The 26,163-nt window shown below is 43.9% G+C and overlaps 1 protein-coding gene across 19 annotated transcripts in view; it reads right to left on the reverse strand.

Annotated features, from left to right (window-relative positions):
• NFIA (nuclear factor I A) overlaps positions 1–26,163 on the reverse strand; it is a 350,043-nt gene that overhangs the window by 71,926 nt on the left and 251,954 nt on the right. For all 19 annotated transcript variants that reach the window (XM_021542535.4, XM_021542504.4, XM_021542512.4 and 16 more), the window contains 3 exons: positions 17,719–17,793; positions 8,724–8,841; positions 6,271–6,398 (listed from right to left, as the gene is read on the reverse strand). In XM_021542535.4, the coding sequence (XP_021398210.1) occupies positions 6,271–6,398; positions 8,724–8,841; positions 17,719–17,793 (321 nt within the window). The remainder of the gene's footprint in view (positions 1–6,270; positions 6,399–8,723; positions 8,842–17,718; positions 17,794–26,163) is intronic.

Here is a 26,163-nt window from a genome sequence, read left to right on the forward strand (position 1 = left end):
GTCTAAGGAAAAGTGATGTTACCTAGGCTTTGTCTTTCTTCTCTAGGCCTATGAGTATCCAAAAAGTTCAGCTCAAGGATTTTAATTAAGATCATGAAATTCCTGAGTCTAGTTATGACCCAGTGAAAACTGCCCACTGCAGCAATTCACTGAAAAGTAGTGCCAGAGAATTATTTGACATTGAACACTCCAGGTTTGAAGTTTAATGTTTTCCCAGTGAAAAGGGATTCCTTTTTTATTCCTTATTTTGTATAATACATGTTTCTCATGTTTTTAATCATATTTTTTCTGCAGTCAGCCCCTTGAATCTTTGGCAGTAATGCAGCACAATCATTGAAAACTTCTCTGGGCTCTGAGTTAGTGCACGATGTCAAGGCCTTTGATGAGCCCACAGACCTTTTGCCTGAGGACAGATCAGACACACTCTGCATCACTGATGCTGGGACACACCACACATAAAATTTTATCTTCCAGGCAGTGCCAGGCAACAACTGTGCTTAGGGCATAAAGAAAACTATCTAGGATCTCCATTATAGCACTTTCTCTCGAATTTCCAAGATGTAATTCTGAACAGACATTGAAAACAAACTTTTGTGGTCATCTGAACTATGCCTGAATGAGCTTTTCTGATGCATATGGCATAAATAAAAGTTTCTCAGTAAACATGGAGAAGATTTCTTGCATACTGAGGAGAAAGCCCATGCCAGATTTAAGAAAAGCATTATTGAAACAAGTTCTGGACGGGCTGCCTGCATGTGGTTGTTCCATAACCAGCCATAGGGAGAGGCACAGCACCCATTAAGTTAGGGGTCACTGACACTGCAAGGGAAATACTCCAAAATAAGATCTCAGCTCCTCAGTTGAACAGAAATTCCTCAGAAACTGTTTTCAGACAGTCCCATAGATGGTGGCATGAGAACAGGCAGCAGTAGCCCGGGTGGTTTAGTGAGCAGTCACGAGGCTGACTTTAAAAACATCATCACCACCACAGATGAATCCAGCAGTCTGACAGCTTTCTGCAGGTTCATGTGAAATCATCAACCTCACAAGCCCCTAGAACTGTGGATATGTCTATCAGCCATGCAGTGCAAAAGGTATTACTACTTCCTAAAGGTTTCTGCACTGAAAGTCTGGAGTTTTCAGGTGAAGACACACACAGGCCCGGCACAGCATAATGGGAGCAGAGCACCCAGGGTGGAGCTGGGGCAAGGGGATGTCCATACATGAACAGCCACACCAGTCTCTCAGCGGAAAAAGGACCACTGAGCTCCAGCCATTTTGCAAACCAAGTTGATCAAGGCCACAACCAAAGCAGAGCTGTTTGTCTCTTCAGATACCTCAAGAAGTGCAAGGAGTTCAAACAGATACCTTTCCTGGGATGACTGTCCTCTAGGGACTAAACTATCATGTGGAAATACAAGTAGACGATCTAAGAATAAAGCAGAAGATCCAAGTAAAGAAACAAGTAGAATACCTAGGTAAAGAATCCAATAGGATACTCTGAATTTGCATCTTAAACATTTCTTTCCACGCCATGCTGTAGAAACACAATGGAAGCAGACTTGGCAAATACCATCCATATGTTCCACAAAATGACTGAGGGAGCACAATGTGAACATTACTCCTGGACTGGATCAAGAGAATCCATTAAAAAAAAATGCATAAGAGGAATACACATGTACATGAACTCAATGTTTGCTTATTGTGGAATTAAAGAACATATACCTGTAATTATGGCTTACCCCCATTACAAGCAGAGCTGCCACAGAACTGAACACAGGCCAGCTTTGTGCAGGAGTTCAAAGCCAGTGTGATGCTGCCTTATTTTCCTACTAACATCATCTTTATCCTCTCTTGCCCTTCTTCTCAGTTAACAAGAGTTATGTACTGAAAGTGCTGAGATAAAGTAATGGTAAGGAGGATACCGCAAAAGGTATTTGAAAAGCAGAAGTAATTTACTACATGTCTGCTTTGTTTTACTTCCTAAGCCTTCCTGTTGTGAAAGGAAATTCATCTTTTCTGGCAGACTCCAGCCTTTTTAGGTCGGAGAGCTCCCCAGGAGCTTTCGAGTGCAGGTAAATGGATGTAAGACTCAAGGAGTACAGCACAAGGAAGATGGGATTAATGCTGGGGTTTGCTTTGGCTGTCACACCTGACGTACAAGGAGAGTGCTGCACCCTCGATCGCAGGAAATATCTGTAAAATAAACCAAGCTGAGTCCTTTGCTCATCCCTGCCAGCCCGATGTGCCACGAATGGAGAGGTCGTGCTGCTGGTGGGCGAAGCGTGCAGGATCTCCAGCCAGGTGGGTGAAGCACGGAGGATTACACCCAGCAAAGTCTCCACGTGAGACAGACATCAGGGTGCCTCAGCAGAGCAAGTGAAAGCTCAGAGGGAGGGCTGTGGATGGACAGTAGGTGCAGCCTGTATCCTGCACACAGGAGTAGGCACAGGGGAAGCATCCACTGCCTAATCTAAATAGCACACAGAGTGGTTTTGTCCTCTTCTGTTCTCCGGCCAGTTTGCACATATGTTCTGAGCATACAGCCTGCCCTCCAAAGACCACTTACAGGGGCAATCACAGGGAAGCAAAGCAGGAAGAAAAGTATCCAAAAAGGGAATTTGTTCAAGAGAAAAGAATGGAGACAGATGTAGAGCGACTAGTCACGGCTGGCGGTAAATAACCCTCTGCCTGGAGTGCTCTCTTTCTCTAAGAGGAGTTCACATATTCCATTTCGTATTTCCTTTCTAGGAAGTCAAATCTTTCTTTTCCTGGCATTTGTTCTTTTCCCCTTCTGTATGGTCTAAAGCTTCTCTTCTCCTTTTCCCTTTCTCTTCTACGTTTTGCTCTCTTTGAAGTTCATTTCTTCCATCTCCTTCTCGCACAGCCCTGATTTCCCTGCACTGTCCCAGGCCACACCTTTCACTACCACCCTCTCCCAGTGCCTGTGCCACGAGCACGTGTGTGCTTCACACCTGCTCCAGGGTTTGAGTCTCCCCTCTTTCTCATGTGCACACCTCAAAATGAAGCAGATGCAACACACAGAGATGGAATATTCATCCTCTCACTCCCATAAACCTGTCAAGGCATATAGGCCAAGAAGCTATCTCTGCATAAATCTAAATCTCCTGTGAGGAAGCAATCTACTCAAAGGCAATAAAGGCAAAGGATGTATTATTATCTTTGGTGTGGATCCTACTGGGCTGGGAGGTTGGCTGCTGGCTCCTCTCTGAACTTTCCTTCCCAGCCAGAGCAGCCATCCCACAGACAAGTCTAAGCTTCCTTTCCTTGGTCTGATTTCCTCCTCCTGTTGTTTGGCCAGTAACCCAAAGGATAGGGTTTAATTATGGAGTTTGGAAACCTGGCTTGCACTACTCTGCCAGCACGGGATAAAACCTCAGCCTGTCTTCTGAAACAGCACCATTCTGCTCTGCTGATACCTGTGTTATCCCACACAGCTCAAATGAGCTGCAGGGAAGAAATGCCAAGTTAAACAAAAAGATGGGTTTAGTCTTTAAACTTCTACTGCAAATTTCACCGAGAAAAAAAGAAAACACCAAAGCTCAGAGATTACTGTATGCTAAAAACTGTGCCACCATTTTGATTGTAGATTAAATAAATGGCAAGGCCTTTCTCTGGAAATAAAGACATCGGAAAGGATGGATCTGAAACTGGTCCAGGCTCCAAAGCTCCCTCTCTGAGAGGAATGCTGTGGAAAGCCCCCACCTAAATTGGGATGTTAGCATCACTTGCACAGCTTTCAGGTGACCAAATTATTTCCTAGGCAGATGCCCCACTAAAGACTCCTCAAGCATTTTACACTTGTTGAGGTGGAACCCCCGTGTCAGACACAAAAGGCTTCACATTAGTGTCACAGCCAGGGGTGATGTCTGTGCACAGACCACAGCAGGAGTGTCCCTCGGGGGAGCACCTCGGGCCAGTGACACACCACTGCTGCCCTGGCAGGGAAGGACACTCAGCACTGCTTTGTCCTTCACCACTGATGAGCTGTGGCTCTTCAGGTAATCCTCTGTCAGCCGTGCTCTTGCAGTGACCCTGTTTTACAGAGAAGCTGAGGCAATGAATTCAGAGGACAGGCTGCTGGAAAGCCATGGCAGAAGCACTGGGGTGGGGCTGTGTGGATACAGCACAAGGATGGCTTGGAAGTGCATCCCACGTGGGCAGGATAAAGAAAGCTCTTTTTCTTCACAGCTGTGACAGTGATAGATGGCTTGGTGAATGTGAGCTATATCTAGTTGGTACCTGGCTACAGTCCCTGATGCTGCAAGGTGATTTTCTGCCATTTTACAGGCAAGGCTAAGCAGAATCTGGGATTTTTCTATAATAAGTGAGGAAGGTCATGAGGAAGGAAGAACCTTCTCTTGTCTGACTTGTTCTTGCCTTTCTGAGCACCTCGGGAAGTTTGACACAGGCAGCTGTGCTTCCTCACGATGGGCACCCAGTGGTGCCAAGAGCAGCAGAGGTGCTTTGGAGGTGTAAGGCTTTGGGTACTTCCCTTGCCCAGCTCAGCAGCTCAGTGCCACCATCAAGCCAGGGCTTGGATGAGCCAGAAGTAATGACCACACGTGGGGAAAACCACATGAATAATGTTAGAATTAATAGCCAACCTCTGGCCGCTGCACAAATGGAGAACATTTGTCATTAACAATGAGCACCCCAAACTTTGGGGGGAGCTGTCCCCCAGCCTGGCAGTGATGCAGAAGCAGTGACCCCATCACTTTTCAGCCATCTGTGTCTGCAGAGCAGGCTGGGATCCCTCCCTTCAAGCCCAGCTTTTGTCTGCGTTTCTGCCGGCCAGTGAGCAGAGGTTTAGCGCAAGGTGAAGCTCTGCCTTGCATCATCTGGAGCCTGGAGCTGATGGAGGGGACAGCCCCTGGTGCCTGGGAGCAGGACACCTCGGAGCAAACACCAGAGCCCTGGGGACAGCGGTGGCAAGGCAGTCACGGGGAGCCTGGCACTTGTCTGCCTGCAGGTCCACCCTCTCCTCCTGCCAAAGTGCCACATCTGCAGTCAATAAGGGCCCACAAGCTGGCTCCTCCTCATTAGAGGAGAGAGGGCAGCTGGCAGGGGATCCTCCAAGGGCTCCCAGGCACAGGAATCAGTCTCCTCCCAGTCTGGAATAGCCCAAATTTGGTGACTTTCTGGGCATGCTGTAAAGGACAGCTGTTTGACAGGGTCTCCAGAGAAAGCTGTGGGTATGTTTCCTACATGATGAAGGATATAGGTGGCTGGCCAAGTGCCCACAGAACTGATTTTAATGCTGCACAGGTCGAATTTACTTTTCTGTGCTGTATAGTTCATTATACATAGTGCCCTGGACAAGCATGTGTTTTTTCCAAACAAACCCAACCCATACTATTTTAAATCCAGACAAACAAGAAAGACAAAAAATACGCATTGCAAAAGATCCTTTGCACTTTTACAGGACCTTTCAAAACCCTGGGAGGCACTGCTTGCCTTCCTCTAACAAGTAAAATTTCTGTTATTTTTATTGGCAATAAATACTTAATTGTTTAGCTGTAAGCAACACTGAAGCATTAACTTCACCTGTGCACATAGCACTGACCCAGAAAAAAAATATTTCCAATAGTATTAAGCACCCAGATGATCTCAGTATAAGTGATCAATGGACAGTTAAGTATGTAACATAACATAACCCAAAAAAATGATCAACAGGAAAGATCACACACAAAAATTAACTGAAAGAGGCCAAAGAGCTTCCTCAACGTTCTGAAGTGTAACAGGCAGTGATATCTATTTTGATATGAAGCCTCCAATCACACTTCACAGCATTACAGATTAATAAAACAACTCCTTCTGTAAGTCTCTTAAAAGTCATTACTAAGTGATCTCAAGTGTTGCATAATGCTTGAAAAGTCCTTCTACCTTATATAAGTTTAGGGATATTTATTTAAGCAGCATAACTGATGGAGCACAGCCCAGACAGGTACTGATTTTTGCTAGAAAAAGCTATCCCAGAACTGAATCTGGACAATTTGACAGAAAAAGACCGCCTATCTTCTGCTGCATTATTTAAATACTTCAGATATTTGGCCAAAACACAGGAGTGACACACTACAGAAACATTCACAGCTGCAGGAGCAATAAAACCACTGCCATATTTTCATGAGGCCGTTTCTCGGAAGTGACGAGACGTCTAGAACTGGTCACCTCTCTAGCACAGCAATTCTGATAACCAAACAGAGCAAGTGGAGATGATGTTCTGGGGCTCTGGGAGCCGGGGCTTACCTGGCTCCACTTCATGCCATCCGCTGGACTGGCTGCCGCTGCCCGGAGAGCGCCCTTGGCTTGTGTAGAACGGCTCCTCCCCAGGGCTGTCCATCTCATCCTCCACAGACTTGAGACGCTTTGTGGAGCTGAGCATGCAAAAAAACACACAATGAAGGCATGGAAGAGGAACCAAGGCACTGCTGTTGGGACGTGCTGGAGAATAACTCAAGGTGGGACAGATTTGGGGCGCTTTGGTGAGGCTACAAAACAACGTTTCACAGGCCAAACCCCTAAACACCCACCAGTTTGGCCAGAAGTTAGTCTGATATTTAGGCTTTCACAGATTCAGACTAGGACATTTTCAAAGCAGAGGTCAATAAAAAGGCAAGAATTTCAACTGCATTTCATGGTTCTTGCAGTTTGAATGAATATGGTGATGACACTCGAGACTTATTTTCACCGCCAGATTTTTTCATGGCTAATTCTGAAAGCAAATTGTTTATCAGCTCAAACTTTTATTTTCAATCTTTTCAATTAGCTCAGTCCCATAAGAAGGAACACAGGCAAGTGAATGATGGAAGAATCCATTCTTGGTTCAATGTTCCTGTTATCCTACAATAAGAAGCATTTGACTCCGCAGCTGTGCCAGCAAGCACAGAAAGCCCCCAATGGGTATCTCTGGCCAGTGTCAGCATTAAAGAATCCCCCTGTGATACATCACACCTCCCTCACCAGAGGCTCAGGACACAGAAGAGCCCTTTGAGTGGTCTCTGGTGGCCGCTGGCTCCAGCAGTTCTGCAGGGAGAGGATCCCAGAGCCAAAGACACTCCAGCTTGGCTCTGTTTTCCATAATGAGTTGTACAGACTGTGTGGGGACCTTACTGAGAAATTCTCTTCTAAGTACTTTTCCAAGGCTGGGCCAGCTCATTTTTTTTTCTCCCCCAAATCTGTATTCTATTAAGACTTAAGGCATTCAAGAACAGGCTCCTCTGTGTAGGGGGAACAGATTTAACAGACATAAAATCTTCCACTCTTGGTTTAGAGCTCGCAGCCTCCCCACCCCAAGCTCTGCACAGGTAGGAGCTGGCGGGCGTGCAAAACCAGTTGGTGAGAAACAGGAAGAATAAGTCTTATGGCATGTGTGGAATGCAGGTTTGGCCATTCCTTAATTTAGAGAATTGTTATGTGTCAATAGGGGAAATTGTGTGCATACAATATAATTACCGCCTGATAATTCTGCTGAGTCTGTGTATTTAAAGAATTTTTTTTTTTCCTGACTGGGAACAGCCTAATGAGAGGAAAACAAACATATTACCAAGTTATTAACTACCCATGCTGTTTATAATTAGCTCCTTATCAGTGGTAGCTATTTGCAGAAGAATAGAAGAGCAACAACTGAGCTCTTAAGAAACATTAATAACCTCACTTTTGCTTCTGGAGTCACCAGGAAATTCTACCTGAGAATGGTGCTAATGATGAGTGCTGTAGGCTACACAGTTTACAGGCAAGAAAGAAACAGCACAAAGTTTTTAATTGATGTGTAATGGGAATTGTAGTCACTGAGCTTCATAATGTGCACGCTAAGTGCAAGACAGAATGTTCTTCCAATCACTGCAAACTGTAAGAAGTTACTGCTAAGAGCCTCTCGTTAAAGATTATTATTTTTAAAATAAAAACAACAGCTATATTCAAACGACAGAGATTTTTCACACGTGCACTTGCTCACTGCAAAGCTGGTGGCACTGCAGGCTGAGATAAAAATGTAAAAGAGCGTTAGGCAGGAGTTAGACTTTCTTGTCATGTCTTTAAAATAAGTGATCTATTTTGGCTGTGGGGGAAAAAAATCAATCTGGTTCCTTAATAGTGTTCAAGACTACTCGAGTGACTGAGCTTGTTTATAAATCTAATCTCATGGATGATTAAAGGTAAAAAATAAAAAATATCCTTGTTTGATAGTTGGCATCTAAGTCGAAATCAAAATCAGATGGGGCAGTCATCTGCATTAGCAATTTGGTTTTCCAAAGGCTGAGTCACAAACTTCTAAATGCTTTACAAAAACTAAATGCTTTATAGACTAAGATCCAAAAACAGTCTTAGTCTCACAGGTAACACTTTTTACAATAAAGAATACATGTAAGTCTATCTTAAGACTTTCCTTGCATCTTATTATGCTCCAAGTTCTCTTCTGCCACAAGCTGAAACTCAACAATTCCAGTGGAACTTCTCCTGCTACACCCAGATACAACCAGAAGCTACACAAGTCCATGCAGCAGTTTTTCTTAGAGGCTTGTACACACAAAAAGAACTTCCCTGCAATCCAGCTGAACATTCAGCTCTCTGAATCTGAAGCAGCTCCACATCGTGAGGCCCCCAAACAGCTTGTCAGAGAATTTAATGGTTACTTCCCCAGATGAGTAATGATGCTGGCCTGAGTTTCCAAGGAACCTGGTAGTAGGCAGAGATTAAATTACCTGGTAGAGGATGTGCTAGGTAAAGACCTCCTCATTGCTCCTGGGCTCATGCTGTAGTACGAAGAACTTTCCAAATCTGAGAGGGAGAAATTAGGGCCTGTTCCTGCAGCTATCGGTGCTGGGGAAACAAAAGAGATTGCAGTCAGTAAGTCATGTGAATATGGCATGAATTGCACTTCAAAATCACTTTCTTCTTTCTCATGGGTGTGTTTAGTTTCACGATGGGAACAGGTGGGATGTGGAAATTAGGAAATGCTAATGGTACCTGGCATTGCAATCAAGAAGATGGAAATTTTATCAAGAATACAATGTTCCGTGACATAGAATCTCTCTAACATTCCTCCAAAGATGTTATTATTATTTTTTAAAATTAAACAATTATGGCATGACTTTCTCTAAGCACTGATTTTCTATTAATGTCATTCTAACATTTAATGAAACCTGGTGCTTTTAGGACCATGTTGTCTCTATTGGCATGGTTACAGATAGGCTGCATCATCCCTGTAGAGTGCCTGGCAGGATCTATAAGCAGCATAGGCAGGGAAATACACACCTCAGAACCTCTGGGGTACGTGTGATATACAGCCACAGGCACAGAGGTTAAAAAAGCAGATGAGAAACGTGAATTCTTTTCTGACTAAGAGCATCTGAGCTTTCCTCTGGCCTCTTTTCCAGCTAAATCAAAACTAAATCAGAACTAGAGACACACGACTCCCCAAAAGTTTTATCTAGCGGTGACCTTCCACTCTTCACCTCATCACCTTACCCAGTACTGAAATTTTGATTGCAGGGGATACGAATCCCTGCAATTTCCTTGTCCTGTATATTTGGTTTCACATTAAACGTCACGGATTCCTACACACCCTGAAAACTGCAGGCACAAGCCATGAACTCCATGTGCTGTACTCTTCTGGGAGCAGACAAGGAACAGAGCAGCTTAACGTTGAAGTCAGCAGAGAAAGGATTTCTTGCCGAAATGCCACTAATACAGCAAATGGCACCGTGTCCACTGTGGCTGTTCCAGTGCTATTTACAGGACAATACAACTTCGGGGGCTGGCAATCACAGATCCTGAGTTTCTCTCCCATTTCAGAGCCCTCTGAAAAAGGACATCCTGCACAATGAAATGCACCAGCTTGGCCTGGGCTGTATTGTCTGAGAGCCCTGATTCGCAGCCACAAAGGCGAAGCAGTCTCAGTGCCACACAGGGATGCTGAGCCAAGTTTAATCTTTGGTCTGAGAATCTGGCCCATTTTCAAACATGAAAAAATCTTTCAGTCCAACGGGGAAGGAGTGAGGAAATGAAGACAGGATAGCTCCTATCACCCAGCTAACATGTCTGGGCTGGGAGTGCTGCCACTGACTGTAACGGGGCCAGTGTTTCACCCCAAGTCTTAAGGAGCTCACAATGTCAGATTTGACAGAGGAATAATGTAGCTTTGCAGCTGCCTCATCATCCCCACAAGACAATTAGTTGTTGTTTGGCAAGGATCTTTTAAGAACGTCATTGAGACAGAAAGGGAACAGCCCGGATAGCCACGGACTTTTAAAAGCCGGGGACAGAAAATGCACAACGCCATTAAAACTTGACAAAATCTGGATTGGTCATTAAAAGGAATTAAGTTGGGAAGTAATTTATGACAAGAACACTCAAATCCTTTGTTATCTTCTCTTAACTATCATATGCTTCCTGCACACTGGGTATATGAGAGGGTGTGTTAACAGAGGGAAAGAAAAATTAAGCACAGTAAAATTAACTCGTTTTATCAATTTGTGCTTTCTGCAACAGTTTCCTGACAGCAGCTACAAGAGGCTGTAAAACTGATGAATTTGCATGGAAAAAGAAACCGGTGTAAGTAATTTGTGTAAAAGGTAACAGGGACATGGACTGCTATAATTCAGACACCCTGCAGATAGCAGACTGCTGCAGTGTGTGCAGTTATGGGTTAGAAAAATGACCACACTGCAGTCAGTCTGACTTGAATGGAAATCAATCATAAAGGTACTCTCTGCAGCATCTACTCCACAGTTTTCAGCAACTTCCTTGCCAAACAGATTTGTGCTCTGCAAACCCTTTCCTGAGCGACTCCTCTGCACTCTCTGCCTCCCCATCTTACAGGTTAAGCACACAGTTTTCCAAACAGGAACATAAAAAGGCAAGCACTGAATTAAAGCACTGTTTCTTTCCGAGGCACAATGAACTTCCTGGACATTGCCAGATTTATGAAACAGTTTTATTCCACAGAGATAAGAAAGAAAAACTGGTATGTGGCAACACTTCCCTTCTTTCTTTCCCCCTGCCCTTTTTATTGCCCTTTCCCCAGATCCTGGATATTTCTTGAGTTAGCCCTATAGAAAAAAGGAATGTGTGTTCAGAGCAGGGGTAGGGTAGGAACAAGGTATTGCTGATGCTGTGTGAACTCAGTGCAAAGCAGAAAAGGCTGATTCCACTGGGGCTGCTGCCTGGGTAGCAAACACTTAGGGTGCTCTGCTGGTCACTGGCCAAAACCACCTCACCACAGTCAAATGCCAGTTTGAAACCAGAGGGTTAAAGAACAAAAATCACCTCTAATAGACACCAGCAGAGGTTCAAGTGCCTGGCTGGGCTGTGGGAGCCAGCACCTGAACCCTGTGGCAGTCCTTGCACAGGAGCCACCACCCTGCCACCATCAGCTCAAGGTCTCTGGCCACAGAAGTGCTGTGGCACAGGCTGCACAGGGCTAAGCTGCTCCAAAATCTTTGCTCCTGCCTTTCTGACAGTGTCTCTCTTCCACCAAAGCCCATTTGTACCTTTGCTTGCAGTTATTGCATTCGCTGCCATAAATCACAACAGGGTGCTGGAGCTGTGGCTGCCCCATCCCTGGGAGTGTCCAAGGCCAGGCTGGAGCAGCCTGGGACAGTGGCAGGTGTCCCTGCAGGAATGAGATGAGCTTTAAGGTCCCTTCCAACCCAAACCATCCTGGGATAGATGCAAAGGGACAAAGTGGTGCAAACTGTGGCAAAACTCTTGTCTAAACTAAAAAACCCTGTCTAAACTAAAAAACCCTGTCTAAACTGAAAAAACACTGTCTAAACCAAACCTGTTCCTTGCAGCATGTGGCAATCCACCACAAAACCTCCCTACCCCTGTTCCTACTCCCCAGGAACACGCTCCAGCCCCACATGGAGCAGAGTGGTGGGAGCTGCAGCCTCACAAACTCCAGGCAACGACATCTAAACCACACCATTACCCCTGTAAGAAATGCTCTGCAGCAAAGTGACCTCCTGACAGCTCAGGAACATCCCCCAAATGGGAAAGGATGTCAGAAACTGCAACTGTGACTCAAAGCAAGAATCTCAAGATGCTGCCTGACCCAGGGCTGTGAGCTGGAAGGGGTTGAGAGGGAAGGATCCCTCTTGCCCCACCCCAATCCTGGAGCCCCTATTTCAGCTGCTGGCATCACAAAAATTCCCTGTGCAGTTGGGACACCCTCAGAGGGGCAAGAGGAGCTGGTTTGCCCAAACAGGAGGAGGAGGAAGGGTGGTGCCTCTGCCTGACACTTTTCTACTCCTGGGATGCAGGGCAGCATCACCCTGCTCCCACAGCCTGCTCCCTTCCAGCTCAGCTCCTCATCCGAAATGTCAAGAAAAATAATGAAGAAATTAAGAAAAAGCCCTCTTACTTAACCCAACTGCAATATTTATTTTGAAAAAATTACTGAATTACAGAACAGGAAACACACTAAATAAAACCAGCCAGGCTGGCATTTGTCTCCTTTGGAATATGGCACTTTCTTTAAGCCACGTTAATATTTAGCCTCTCTTTTTTTTCCCCCATTTGTATGTATTTATTTTTACAGAGGTCCTGGGATGTGACTAAGATCATTACATGTGTAACACTGCAGTGAAGTGATAATGTGTTTAAGGTTAAATGGGAGAAACATGACATTTGACTAATAAACTTTTTCCTGTGTTGTGACTCCATAAACAAAGGGAAACACACTGTGCTGCTGCTGCTGCTGGGAGGAAAGGGGAGCTGGATTTTTTTTTTTTTTTTTTGCAAGGCCTTTGTTTGCTCCACACTGTATCATTAGATTCAAAGAGGTTCCACCGAATACAACAGATATGAAATGTGTGATGTTCATTTTAAAATTACAAGTACAGCCTGCTATTGACCATCTAATTATGCTGAGTTCCATTTATAAACATAGCTAACCACTAAGTTTATAGAGACTTTTTGTGCTGCTTTAATAGGATATTGATCGAGAGCAAGGTTTGAGTGGACTGCCATTGAATTGTGTAATGGCATACAAAAGGCAAGGTCACGGCAACTGTTCACTCTATGCCTGCAGTCTATTTTTTATTATAATCTTTTTTTCTCCCTCTCATACCCAAGCCCACACAGAGAGTTTTGGATAGCAGTGCTTTCCTAAGGAATATAGAGTATCTTTTAAAATGTTAATTTTCATGCTGCTGACTTTAACTGCCTTCACTAGTGTAGTGCTTAGTATAGCAGAAAACACACAGGCTGCAGCTCAGGGAGAGCAGGTTTAGCACTCCCCAGCTGCACACACGTGTCTGTGAGGAGGAGAAAAGCCTCTCCCGGGCTACAAAAAGGCCTCCACTGCCCAGCCCAGCCCCTCCACAAGTGCCAGGGCACCCCACGCCTTGCCAGGACATGCTGGGATTCTCTTTCCCTGTGGGAAAAGCTGGATGAGAGGGATGAGGAGGCTGTGTTTCCATTCTGGAGTGCTGGCAGTGCCTCTCCATCCCTGCCCTTGCCCTCATGGCAAGGACCCTTCAGCCCCTTTCTGCATCCCCAAAGCTCCATCCCCAAGCCTGGCACTCACTGCATCAGTGTGGATGCAGGATCCTGAGCTTCCCCAAATGTCCTGTCCACACCCATGGCATTAGTCTGAGTGTTTCAGGGATAATTAGCTGGACCATTGCTGTGTGTGCACAGGAGCAGTGAGCAAGTGTGTGTGCCTGTGGTGCCACAAGCTCAGCAGAAGGATTAGAAGTCCCCCCCAGTGCTCCTCACTGCACACAGCACACGTTGAACCCAACGTGTGGCATTTTCAGGCCAGGGTGCAGTCAGAATTCCCTTGTTTATCAGCACGAAGAATGATGTCATTTTGACAAATAACACACCACCAAACAAATATGTTTGATTTGGCTCTAGCCGATGTTCATAAATCCTAAATCTTTCTTCACATCCTGGGCAGTGCAGTTTATCTGGCTGCTTGAATGACCTCTGAGGGAGGAGATCTTCCCAGCAGCTCTCCTTGCACATGGTGCAGACTCAAAGCCAAGGGGGGGATGCATTCCCTGTGCCTTTCTCCCTTGCCCTTGCCAAGGGAAGGGGACACTTGGCACCAGAGCCCTGCAGCACCTTCTGCAGAGGGTCTCCTCCATGCCCTGAGATGGCTGCCCACAGCCAGTGGAATATTTTCCTGACAAGGGGAGAAAAGGAGGAGGTTTCACTTGGCCAACAGCTGGCTGTCAGCTCCCAAACCCGTCCATCCCCGACTCCTCTGCCTCTGAGCCTTTTGTTGTCAGCACAGAGCTCTCCAGAGAGGGAAGAATGAAGCCTCTGTTATCTGGATGGGTCTCCCCAGTATCTGGGGTGACAGACAACACTCAGAGAGGAGCTCACACCCTCTGCCTGCTAATAATGGAGGAGAACTGACAGCATGAGCTGCAACACCCACATCAGACGGGCTGGAGAGGAGTCTTTGTTTTTTCAGATGCACATCTATGATCTCTTTTCTCTGTTTTACTAGGCTCTGCAAGACTCAGCAGCTGGGCAGCATTTCGAAAGAAAATCTGCATCTATAGGACTGAAGAAAGCAACTTTCTGTTACCAACACAGTCTAGACTTGTTCAATAGCTCACAGAAAGTGTGATCATCAGCACTGATAGGCAAGATAGATAACAGAAACAGCTGACCTTTCACTTGATTAATTCATTCCCCAAATTTGCATGATGGGGACAACTGCCTCTTACTTGAGACTCCTTGTCATGTGGACCTCTGGGAACTTTACTAAATAAACCGGCAAATAATTGCTATCCACAATATTTTGTAAGATTAATTTTGGATAACAGCTGCTGCAGGCCAGTTAAAACTGGGGAAAATCACTTATTTCTATCATTGCATTACCAAAAGCAAGCATAGAAAGAAAAATAACAGTAGGCATACACAAGATGACCTTTTTGGAAAGAGGACTGGTCTCAAATCAGGACACAGGAACATGCAGACAACCCAGAGAGGGTTATATTAACTTTAAAAGACCTTGCTTACCAATTTAGGCAAATATGCAGCAATTTCCTTGTTGCTCTGTTATGTTAAACAATTCTTTGAATATGAGCATGTGAGTTAATACTGAGTTTTCTGGGAATGTGCTGCTAGACTTGACACTAAACATATCCTACTGGGTAGCCAGGGCATATCAGGCTGTGGGCTTCTCAGACCTCATAAAGTAAACAAGGTTAAGGCTGGTCAGTACATGTCTGGGGCATCTCCAAGGAAAATCCAGGGTGCTATCAAAAGCAGTGTAGCTAAATCAGTTGCTGGCACTCTTCCCTCTGAGTCAGTTCTGAAGTGATATCCCGATATGCTTTGGGGACACTATTTTTGGTAGAGGTGCTGGCTTGTAGACAGGATATAAAACTGAGGTCTTGACCTCCCAGGATTATTAAAGAGCCCATGAAAAACAGTGCAAACTCCCGTGTCTGGAACAGATAAAAGCTGAATCTTTGTATTTTTCCCACCATAACCTTCTTTCCTATCTCTAATAAAGTCCATGGTCTTCCTGCATGCAGGTGCCTCATCCTTGAAGGTGGTGCACGTCAACTGGAAGCAGAGGGAACATCTCAGACACAGCTCATAATTTGCAAAACATGCTGAGTGCTAGGATTTCTGATACCCAGTGTTTCAGTTTAGTTACAATAAAATATCAGGGAAAATGAATAAGCTTGAAACACGATGCTCACGAGGTCAGTGCCAAGCTCTGGGGGAGGCTGGGAAGGCTCCAGCCAGGAGTGGGGCACTTTCCTAGGAAAAGTGCACACATGGAGCAGGGCTGACAGAGTCCAGAAGCAGCTCTGCTGTGCAGGGCTCCTCCAGCCAAGATAAGGCTGTGGGGAAATGGGATGCCTTGCAGAGGGGGAGGGTGAACCCTTTGGGCTTCAAAAGCCTCTCGCTGTCACAGTGAAATGAAGTGACAAAACACAAATCCTGGTGACAACCTGGGCTTGTCCACCCTGGCTGCAGGTACCAGCCAGTCCCTGCTCCCTGCACAGCCAGTGAGATGCCAAAGCCTCTGCTCAAGCACTTCAGCAAGTGAACTGATTCGCAAATGTGCTGAGCACTCAGCAGCTCCTCTTGACTTCTGAGTCCTCTTAACTTTGCCCTTCTCTCAAAATTCCCACCAGCTGTCAGGGAAGGAAGCTCAGGAGAAATTTTTTCTTCAACGTTTTTCTCTCTGCCTCTCTCCAGGGCATATAGCTCTCATCTTGCACTCGCCGTGCTTTCCTTGTATCATCACTTTTTTGAATGCAAAGCCAATTTAGTAGCTAGTGCCTTTCCAAAAGAGGAAATAAACCAGGAAAATCCTCTGAGAAACTCTGTGTTCTCACTCAAAATCATGGATTTTCTGCTAGGTTTGTGCCAGTTAGATTCTAGCCCTAGAATGACTTGAATTACATCCCCAGCCAGCACACAAATATTTCTGCTGTTTAGGAGCAGAACCATTTTATGGTTCTCTTCCTAATGCCCTAAAGAGACTGGTTGCACCCTAAGGTTTTAAAGGGGCACAGAGCTGATGGTTTCACCTGGAGCAGTGGTGATTGGTGATAATGTGATATTATCTCCATGGTAGCTGGAGAAAAGATCACAGAATGGTTTGGGTTGGAAGGGACCTTAAAGATCATCCATTTCCACCCTGCCATGGGCAGGGACACCTTCCACAACACTTCCAAGTTGCTCCATCCTGGCCTTGGACACTTCCAGGGATGAGGCAGCCACAGCTTCTCTGTGCCAGGACCTCCCCACCCTCACGGGGAAGAATTTTTTATATCCCTAAAAAAATCCCTACAGGCCTGGCTTTGGAGCAGTGTCTCTTCAAGACCCTGTCCACAGTCCTCCCTTGGACTATCTGGATTATGTCATAGCAAAATACAATCAATGCACCTTTGATCAATGGAACAGGGTGGTGACAGGTGCTCTTAATTTGGTGTTGTTAGTGAGTATTGACAAGCCTGTAATGATCATGCTGCAGTGTGTCACTCACACTGGGGGCATTAGCATTCTTTAAAGGTCAAAACCCAAACCCCTCTAGAAGCCAGAATTCCATACAGCTAATGGAAAATGTGGGCCTGGGGAAGTCAGGATGTGTGAGGTTATCAGGGCTGAAGTTGGCACAGTTGTTGGCATTATTTGACTTATGACTTCATATAAGACTTCAGCAACTTCGAATTCAGAGAATACCCTGAGCTGGAAGGAATCCACACAGATCATCAAAGTCCAACTTCTGGCCCTGCACTGGACAGCCCCAGAATCTCACACATACATGGATGTACACGTGACACGGATGAACACAATGTGGAAAAACAGCATCAGAAAATTTCCAGGTTTATGTGCACAGATTAGGTATTTTCCAGAGGTCTGGTTCAATACAGCCCTTGGATCCTCCAAGGGATCCATGGGAGGCTGATTTCTGATGCATTTATCTACACTCTGTCCATTTTCAGCTGGGTACCAGATGAGTTTACCAACTTGCACAGGCAAGTTTGCAGAATAAAATTATTTATCATCTCACTTTAAAATTCTGCTGGTTTATTCTCACCCATTAAAAGAAGTGGCACATAAATGCTGTCCACTGGCAAGAAGTGGGGAGAAGAAAATCCTAATTTTCAAGATGCTGTTTCTGAATTGAGGAAGGGAACAGTAAGAATCAAAGAAAAAAATAACTTGGGTTGCAGAAACCACACAAATCAGACACAACATGATACTTACTTTGTGAGACTCTTACTAGCTCAGTCACACTGAAAACACCTGATGTGACAAAACTGTCCTGGAAGCCCAAATGTCCTACAAAACAAACAGAGGGAGAGAACTGCGATTAGCTTCAAGCATTTAATGACAGTATTCTCAAATACTTTACTTTCATTTAGACTTAAAATGTGACATCTAATTTCCCACTTAGCAGTAATTATTGTTTATGTAGGTGGGTAACCAGTCATACAGCTATGTAGGCTGCTTTGTGGTTTCTATCTAGAGGTTAGGAAAGCTAACATGACACATCAGCAGGGAGATTTTTACATGTTAAAGCATCTCAACAGGAAATCTGAAACAAAAGAGGACTATTTTAATAACCGGTTACCTTGGATGACCCCTAATGACTTCACAACTGAAATGAAAATACTGTACCTAGGAAACAGACAGGACAGCTAAGTTCCATAATCGTTTTAAACATTATTCTCTAAAGAAACATCTGATCAGGATTATCTACCCATTCATTCAAACCAAACAAGATTTAAAGATGTATTCTTCATTTTTCTAAGGTTACACTAGGGGGATCTTAGATGAGCAGATGGTTTAAAAAAAATAAATTAAGGCCTTTTCAACTAAAAAAAAAATTATTCTAACGTTTAAAAACTAGGTTTTAAAAGGAAAAGTAAATCTCTGCATAAGAAAAAGTATTAGCTTGGTGGACTGTCTGTAGGAAGCAGGGCTGAGGCATCCACGCTCACCTCCCTGGTGCAAGGAATGCCTCTAAAATGTGATGGCGCTTTACATAACAGTATTTCCCTTCTTCTCTGCAAACATGCCTACCACCAAATGTTCATTTAATTTTCACGGGTATGCTCTGTGACAAAGGAGCAGCCCGGGCTGCAGCCCCGGCCGGGCTCCGGCGGGACCTCAGTGAGAGGGAAGGGCTGTGCCCGGCCAGGCTGAGCTCCTGCTTTGGAAATCAGGCTCACAGGAGAAATCGCAGGATCAAGGGATTATTAAAAGAACTGTAAAGTCCTGCTTGCCCACAGGATAAGTGGCATACCTTTTTAGGTTGTCCTACTTAGAGTCACCGATGCCGGTGCACGCACACATGTATTATTGAATGTTTTGCAGGGGCACCATCTGCTCCGTCGTTAATTGTTTGTCAGGCTCACTACGATTTCCCTGCATTCCATATATTCTCCTGCACCCCATGCTCATGCTGGGAATACCTGGGCACCTTTCTCTAATGGTCAAAGCAGGAGGACTAATGCCAGCTGCACATTTGTACTCTTGGCTTTCCTTTTGGGGTTTGCTTGAACAAATTCAGAATATCCCACTGCCATTTCTACCTGCGGAACAGGGTGCAGAAAGAAAACACCTTCTGTACGAGTCTACAGAGGCTGGAATGTCAGGCAGTGTGTCAGGGAAAGGCTTGGGAGAGATCTGGAGGGAGGTGAGCCTTTCACCTCCAGCCAAGATTTGATGGAATTCTGCTCCTACACAGAAGAAGTTCCCTGTTTTGCAAGGAGCCCACGGTGCCAGATGAACGCAGTCTCTAAGCTAACAGACTCGAGACAAGTTTCTGCATCAGGCATGTTTTTATACTCCAGCAATAATGATGAGTTTTCAAACTGTGTATATGTATATCTTTGGGCATCCTTGTGTATGTGTGTATACATATGTATTATGTACACAAACATATAAATATACACAAATCTGTCATGCTCCAGCTGTAGATAAATGTACTATAAAATATTGAAATTGATGCTGAAATTCAACACAAACAAATTCCTCAATCTGCAAACAAGGTTTTTATTTACATCAAGAGAATAAATTTTTCCCTACTTCAAATGAAAAAAAAATGTTCTTACAAGCTTTTATTTTTCCTTATTTTCAATTTAGAAATAGCTCCCAGATAGCTGTAAGCGCTTTTGCCTGATCTGCTTTGTATTTTCCCACAATAAAGGTGATGACTACCTCATTCTGCTTTTCAGAAACGGTTGCTGCCCATACACAACGTTTGTTCATTGCCGATTTCCCAAGTATTTTTAATATGAAGATCTACTTTTCATATGCTGCAGCAGACCTGCCTATTGAATTAAATGATCTGTGAATTAAAAATAATTCTCTTAGGTCTTCACTGAAACCACTCATGTGCCTAAAATTAAGCATATGCTTAAGTGCCTTGCTGGATCGGGGCCAGGACGCTTACTACTCCGCAGAGCCCTTCAGAGGGAAGCCAGTCCATGCTATGTAACTTCTCACACTGTGCTCATCATGGCAGCATCTGAGCAACTTCCAGAAGTGCATCCAGCAATGCCACGAACATCTGCCACGTGTTGTTTTTTCCTGCAGCACACCACACTGGCTCTGCTCTGGTGTCCACTCCGACCTGCATTTCCCAGGCAGCTTCCCGCCCGCACGGAGAGTGAAGGTGAAATATAAATATGGAAGGGAAAAAAAAAAACCCAACCAACCCTGAATCACAGCCACTATAGGATATTTGGCTGATTTTTTAAAGGGAAAGCCCAGAGCCCTTTGTGATTATCTAGTAAAAATATGATTGTGGCAAGGCAAATCATGCTACTTCACACAGAGGTGAAACCAGAAATGAAAGTGCCATTTTAAATATATTCTAACTCTCAGGGCATGAGAGAAGATGAATAAGTTATCTTGGGCATACTGACTTCAGTATTCCTATCTTGGGTACACTTGAAATGTCCACTTACTCCAGCAGGAACACTCCTTATTGGGAATACATGCAATAGTAATCATTAAACAAAAGCACGCAATGAGCATGGTTAGATTTTCATCCTTCAATACCAAAAATAAACATTTCACAAATGAAAGGTGAATTTCACAACTCTCCAATTTGATATTTACTTATAAACATTAGGAAATCAGGGGCTTGCCTTGCCAATCATTAAGAATACCTTGATACCCACAAAAGCCTTGCCCTTGGCTTAGAGCTGGATCATGAATGTATTTTGAGGTATGGTTGGTCTGTGAATTTGCAGTTCAGTAGAACCCCATGGAATTTTTAAAGGTTTGCCTGGATGGCTCAGACTACAAAATCCAGGCCTAAGACTCATTTTTGCTGAGCTGGGATAACAGTGAGAGAAGGAAACGAGGGAAATAGTATGAAGAACTTATATGTGTAAAATAAGAATTACTGCAAGGGAAATAATATGAAGAACTTATATGTGTAAAATAAGAATTACTGGGAAACAGCAGCACTGAGAAAAGATGTGAAGCTAACATTATTAACAGGGGTCAACATGCAAAAAATCTATCAGTTTGGCTGATCTACTTAATTCTGAATGAGGAAAAAAACAGGTAAAGTCAAGCAATTACATATGCAGATGTTAGCATTAACAAGCTCCTGCACTGAAAAGATGATTAAACATCCTGAAAGCTCTTTACTGTGATAATTTTGCTCAGTGTCCAAGAGGTGGGACACTGAGACTGCTGTGTGTGACAGGTTATGTCTGCAGCTTTGTGCAGCAGTCACAGTTTGGTAGTAAAGCAGGTGCTCAAAATGAGCCTCGCAGAGTTCATTCACTGCAATTTTGGGTACAAATTAAGACGTGGCTGGCCAGGGCAGGCCCTGACTCAGCAGAGCTGTTGGAGCACGTGCTTCACTTCCAGCACATGCCTGCCCAAAGCACGTGCTCACTGCCCTGCCAAACAAAGATGGACTGACAACCTCCAGGAGGAATTAAAATAAATGGTTTAATCATTCCTCCAGGCAAGTCTAGGGAAAGGTAGGACTTGGCTCATCACCTAAGATCTCACTTCAGCCCACTAGGATGATCATCTTTTTCTAAGAGGGGAAAACACCCAGGATAATAAGACCAAACTGAATAAAGAAGATCAGGATAGTAACTAATAAATCATTGTGCACAACAGCACAATGTTATTGTACCAGGTACCACATGGAAAACATTTTTCCATAACTTGATCGCTGCTTTAATTGGGGAGAAAATTCCCAATGCTATTTACATATTCTTCTTTTGGATCCCAGCAAAGAAGCCAGAAGAAAAGGCTTCAGTTGCTGGAGTCTAATTCTGATCTCTCTCAAAGAAGTTTTAAACAAATCTTTCTACACCGATCAAATAGAGTTTCACCTCATTTTCTCCTAATTTACACTGGCAGAGGAGAAATCAGGATTAGGACTTGTTGTCTAGTGCTATTTGTTTTGAATTATTAAGCAAACATTCCTATTTCAATGAGTAAACGTGTACAAAGGCAACTAACCTTTGTCCTGAAATGGAGTTTACAGGGAGAGTATTGTCTGCTTTCCAATTAATGCAGTAAAAAGGAGTCTCAGACGTTGAGCTACCAATCAAGAGCTTATGTTGTAGCTTGAGAAAATCATGACTGATGCAATTACTTTTATGTAGAAAGTCTGAATATAGTCTATAGGTTAAAGTTCATTGGGTTATTGTTCCTTAATTGAATATCTGAAGATGTTTTCAAGGTGCTCAAGGTATTATTGTTATTTAATTAGCAGGCTTCCTTGCATAATCCAACAGTATTATTTTTGCTAGAAAATAGCTAGATTGCAGTATAAATATACAAGGTATTTTCTAAACAGAGATACAGCTGGTTTCCTAAAAGCCAAGCTTAAATAAAACCAGGAGAGAGTTACTCCTTTGATGATAAAGAAGTCCAAATCCAGTTATTTTTTTTTCCACTACAATCTGAGTGACAATGTATTAAACTTCAGAGAACAGCTTTTTGGGCGACTTTGATTTCTTTTCAGTGTTTTGAAATTACAAAAGTCCCCCAAACTAGCACTGAGCCCATTTCTAAGACTTTTTTCACGTTCAGCATCTCACTATACGTAGCCATCTTAAAACCTTAAAATAGTAATAATCAATTAGGGTCTCAAGCCTATTATCTTAACCAAATGCCTGATTAAAAGAAAAGCCCTCTCTGCTCGAAGTGCAACTTGATTCCTTTTGGTTTTATCCTCTATCTAGATAATCCCATGTTTCACAAACAATGCAGAGCAATAATGTGGATGAGAAAATTGCTGTCTGTATCACACAGCACACGCAGGCCTGGAGAGAGGGGATGTTATCAGAGGGAGCCCAGCTCACCCCCAGGAATCCCAAAAGATTAGCTGTTCCACGGCTGAGGAGCATGGGGGTGAGGGAGGAACTCCTAATCTGCATTCTCCAGCAAAAAAGGGAAGGACTGAACATGCGTGCTCCAGTCAAGACCTTCATAACATTTACACTCTGCTTAATTGGAAGGTGAGTTTATCAAAGCTGGGCTGACCCAGCTGAGGCAGCCCTGCCACTGCTGAGAAATAGCTCAGCTCTATCTCATGCTGGAAATACAAAGCAAGATCCACGAGGCTAAGATGTATATCTAAAAAAAAACTAACACTGAATCTAAAAAAAAATGGAGATGGAAGAGACCATCAATGCCAGACACAATATTCTGTCCAAGGGAATGTCTGTGCCATTCTGATGGCAGACAACACCAAGCTGGGATGCAGCATGTAGGAACAATGAAATCTGCACTTACCAGCAGCCCCCAAATACTGATCACCAGAGCTGCCACAGTGGCCTTATTTTAATTGCTTTGCACAAAATGCATTCCTCAAATTTGGAAATGATAAACCTTTAATGGTAAATCAGACCACATTTTTAATTCGTGAACATTTTATAGAAGAGTTAAACAAGTCATTATACATTAAAGGTGATGCAAAAACCTCTCTCTCGTTCCCTGACAAATGCTCCCACTCCTATTTCAGCTTGTTATTTCCAATATAATTTTAATGCCACAGCAACAGCTCACCTTGGACAAACTGCACATTTTCCTGTGAAAATAACTGTGAGGCCACATGTCAGAGATGCTGTTATTTTCCCTGACTCACTACCTGCCTTTGGCTGAGGTTTTAAGAAGCACCAGAATTTTCTTTGTGGCCCATAGCAGGATGGATTAGACCGTCCAGGGCATGTCGTGTTAGTACAATAGAGGAACACTTTTAAGACTTTAAAGTCATGTAATACAATTCTAGGCTGGATCTTTCTTGTTAAAAAAAGTAGAATGGGAGTGATTGAAAGAGAAAAGGGCCAATATTTGACAACAGAAATCAGCATAACCTCCTAACAGCGGCAGTCATGGATGACTGCCCTTTGACCCGGGGAGATTATGTGGGATTTCAATGACAACAGCTGGAAGTGAGCATGTGAGAATAGAGAACACAGATCTGAGGCCTCCTACAAAAGACTGCACAATCCCTGCCCAGATCTGAGTGTTGATTAGAAATTGTTTCCTGGTCCTGGCTTAATAGACTGTGATAATGAAAGTTTTGTCAACCCTTCACAATATGCAAAAGCACTGGTAAATGATTTGCCTTTTTGGGTTTTAGCTAAAAAGTCTGTATCCAGCAGACAGTGAAATTGTCTGTCTAAAACTGCTCGTTTTTGTGGGTGCCCAGAGCTCAAGTTCAGCTCCTTTTCCATATGGTTTGTGGCCATTGGGGATCAATGTCTGCTGGGGGTGGCTTGGAGGAAGGACTCTCACCCTTCCCTAAGGAACCCATTTGAGCAGGGATGCTCCAGAGGTGAATCAGAACACAAATACATGTGTAACCTCTCCCTGTGTGCTACTCTTCCTACTCGTGGCACTTTAGAATCCCTAATGAGAAAAATGCCTAATCATGCTTTGGATATTTGTCATATTGAGCTTCAGATTCTGGGCTGCAAATTAATAAACGTGAAACCACAGTAAACATGGCATCAGGTGTGTCAGCAACAGCCTGATCCTGCTCGAATCCACTGCAGCCTCAGCTCTTAGCAGATTCAAACTCATTTTATATTTAAGTGCAGAGATAGTGGAATTAATGGAAACTTATTACCGTTAATGAACCGATTACAGATTGCAATCAATCATGTCAGGTTTTGTCCAAGTGGTGGCACACGGATAGCTCCTTTCTCTTGAAGACAAAGGTCTTCTTGAAACATTGAAAGCATTTCAATTCACATTAAAGGCCTTGTGCAATGGAAACCATTCCAAGATCTATGATGTCTGCTGTGGGTTTTCATTTCTGATGACTCCTAACATCATTGGGTACTTATTTCAGTACTTGTGCGTGTGAGAAATCAGTTAAATACTGTTTTTTGATGTAATGATAAAAATTTAGAATCTCCCTGTCTACCACAAACCAAATTTGATAAAAAAACCTGCATTAATACCGATAGGGGCCTATAGCTTGAAAAACAACAGATGTCTTAAATTACCATATTTCTGTTTCAGGTCCTCCATCCAAAAATGAAATATTAAAGAAAAGAAGAAAAAATCATTATAAATGGTCATACTCATTTGGCAGCTTATAAAATAATATGCCTCCTCAAAAGCGTTTCAAAGTAAATGAGATAAAATCTACCTTGGGATAATAATTCTGGAATATTTATAGCATCCAACAATAAAAAGAGTAATAAAAAGAAAAGCCTGCCTCCCTGAAAATAATAATATGAAGGAGTTATTTATCTTCATATTTCCACATCCACCCTGGTTACAAGAGCAATGACAGCTGAGATCTCCAAGGTCTGTGGTGATATTATCAGTGACTCAGTGTCCAAATGGAGCTTCCAGGGAAAGCTGGCAGCATGTGGTGCTGGAGGGTGCTCCCTGGCCACCCACCAATGGGCATCCACCCACCCCATGGCAAATATGGGCATTGGAGGGGAAGATCCATAAGGGAATATTGCCATCCCTGCCCATCTCCATCTCCAAGGTCCCTGTAAAATAACATCCCAATCACAAGCTTGGCATTGCATTAACCTCAGGACCCCCCAGACAGCTGGGAAACCTCCTAAAGAGAATAATGTAAGGATCATAGCTCTATCCACCGGCCATTTTTTGATGTTTTTGTTTTGTTTTTTGACCTTATTTCTGGTGGAGCCTGAACGTATGGGTTTGTCCAACTCGCTTGTCTGCGGCAGACCGTGCGTGCTCCATCCCCTGCCCTTGCTCCTCTCTCCATCCCCTGCCCTTGCTCCTCTCACTCCTCACCAAGCATCAGCTGGTATTTTGCCTCCTGGACCTGCCCACTGATTTCTAGGATGCTGCTGGCAGGAGGAAGAGCCGATGGCAGGGCTGTGTGCTGTGGCCACGCTCCGGCCCGCACGCCGCTGGAGCGTGTCTTGGAACACGCAGAGTCTACTTGGGTCTACACTGCTCCAAATTACAATTTAGCTACAGTATTAATGCCATAAATATTATTGTTCATGCTGTGTGACGAACATCAGTGTGAAAATAAACGTAAGGATATTTCAAAACTGGTGTGGAATACTTAGGTATTCAGACTAATCACGGGCTGAAATAAGCACATTTGTTTCAAATCCTGTTTATAGCACTGCAGCCCCTCCCTCTTTTAAATCTTCCTCTTAACCATAGTGATGTTTATTGAATACCTGTCATTTCTCCAGCAGCATGTGCCAA

Source organism: Lonchura striata, chromosome 8, assembly GCF_050655825.1.
Source record: "Lonchura striata isolate lonStrDom1 chromosome 8, ASM5065582v1, whole genome shotgun sequence".
Classification (NCBI taxonomy): Eukaryota; Metazoa; Chordata; class Aves; order Passeriformes; family Estrildidae; genus Lonchura; species Lonchura striata.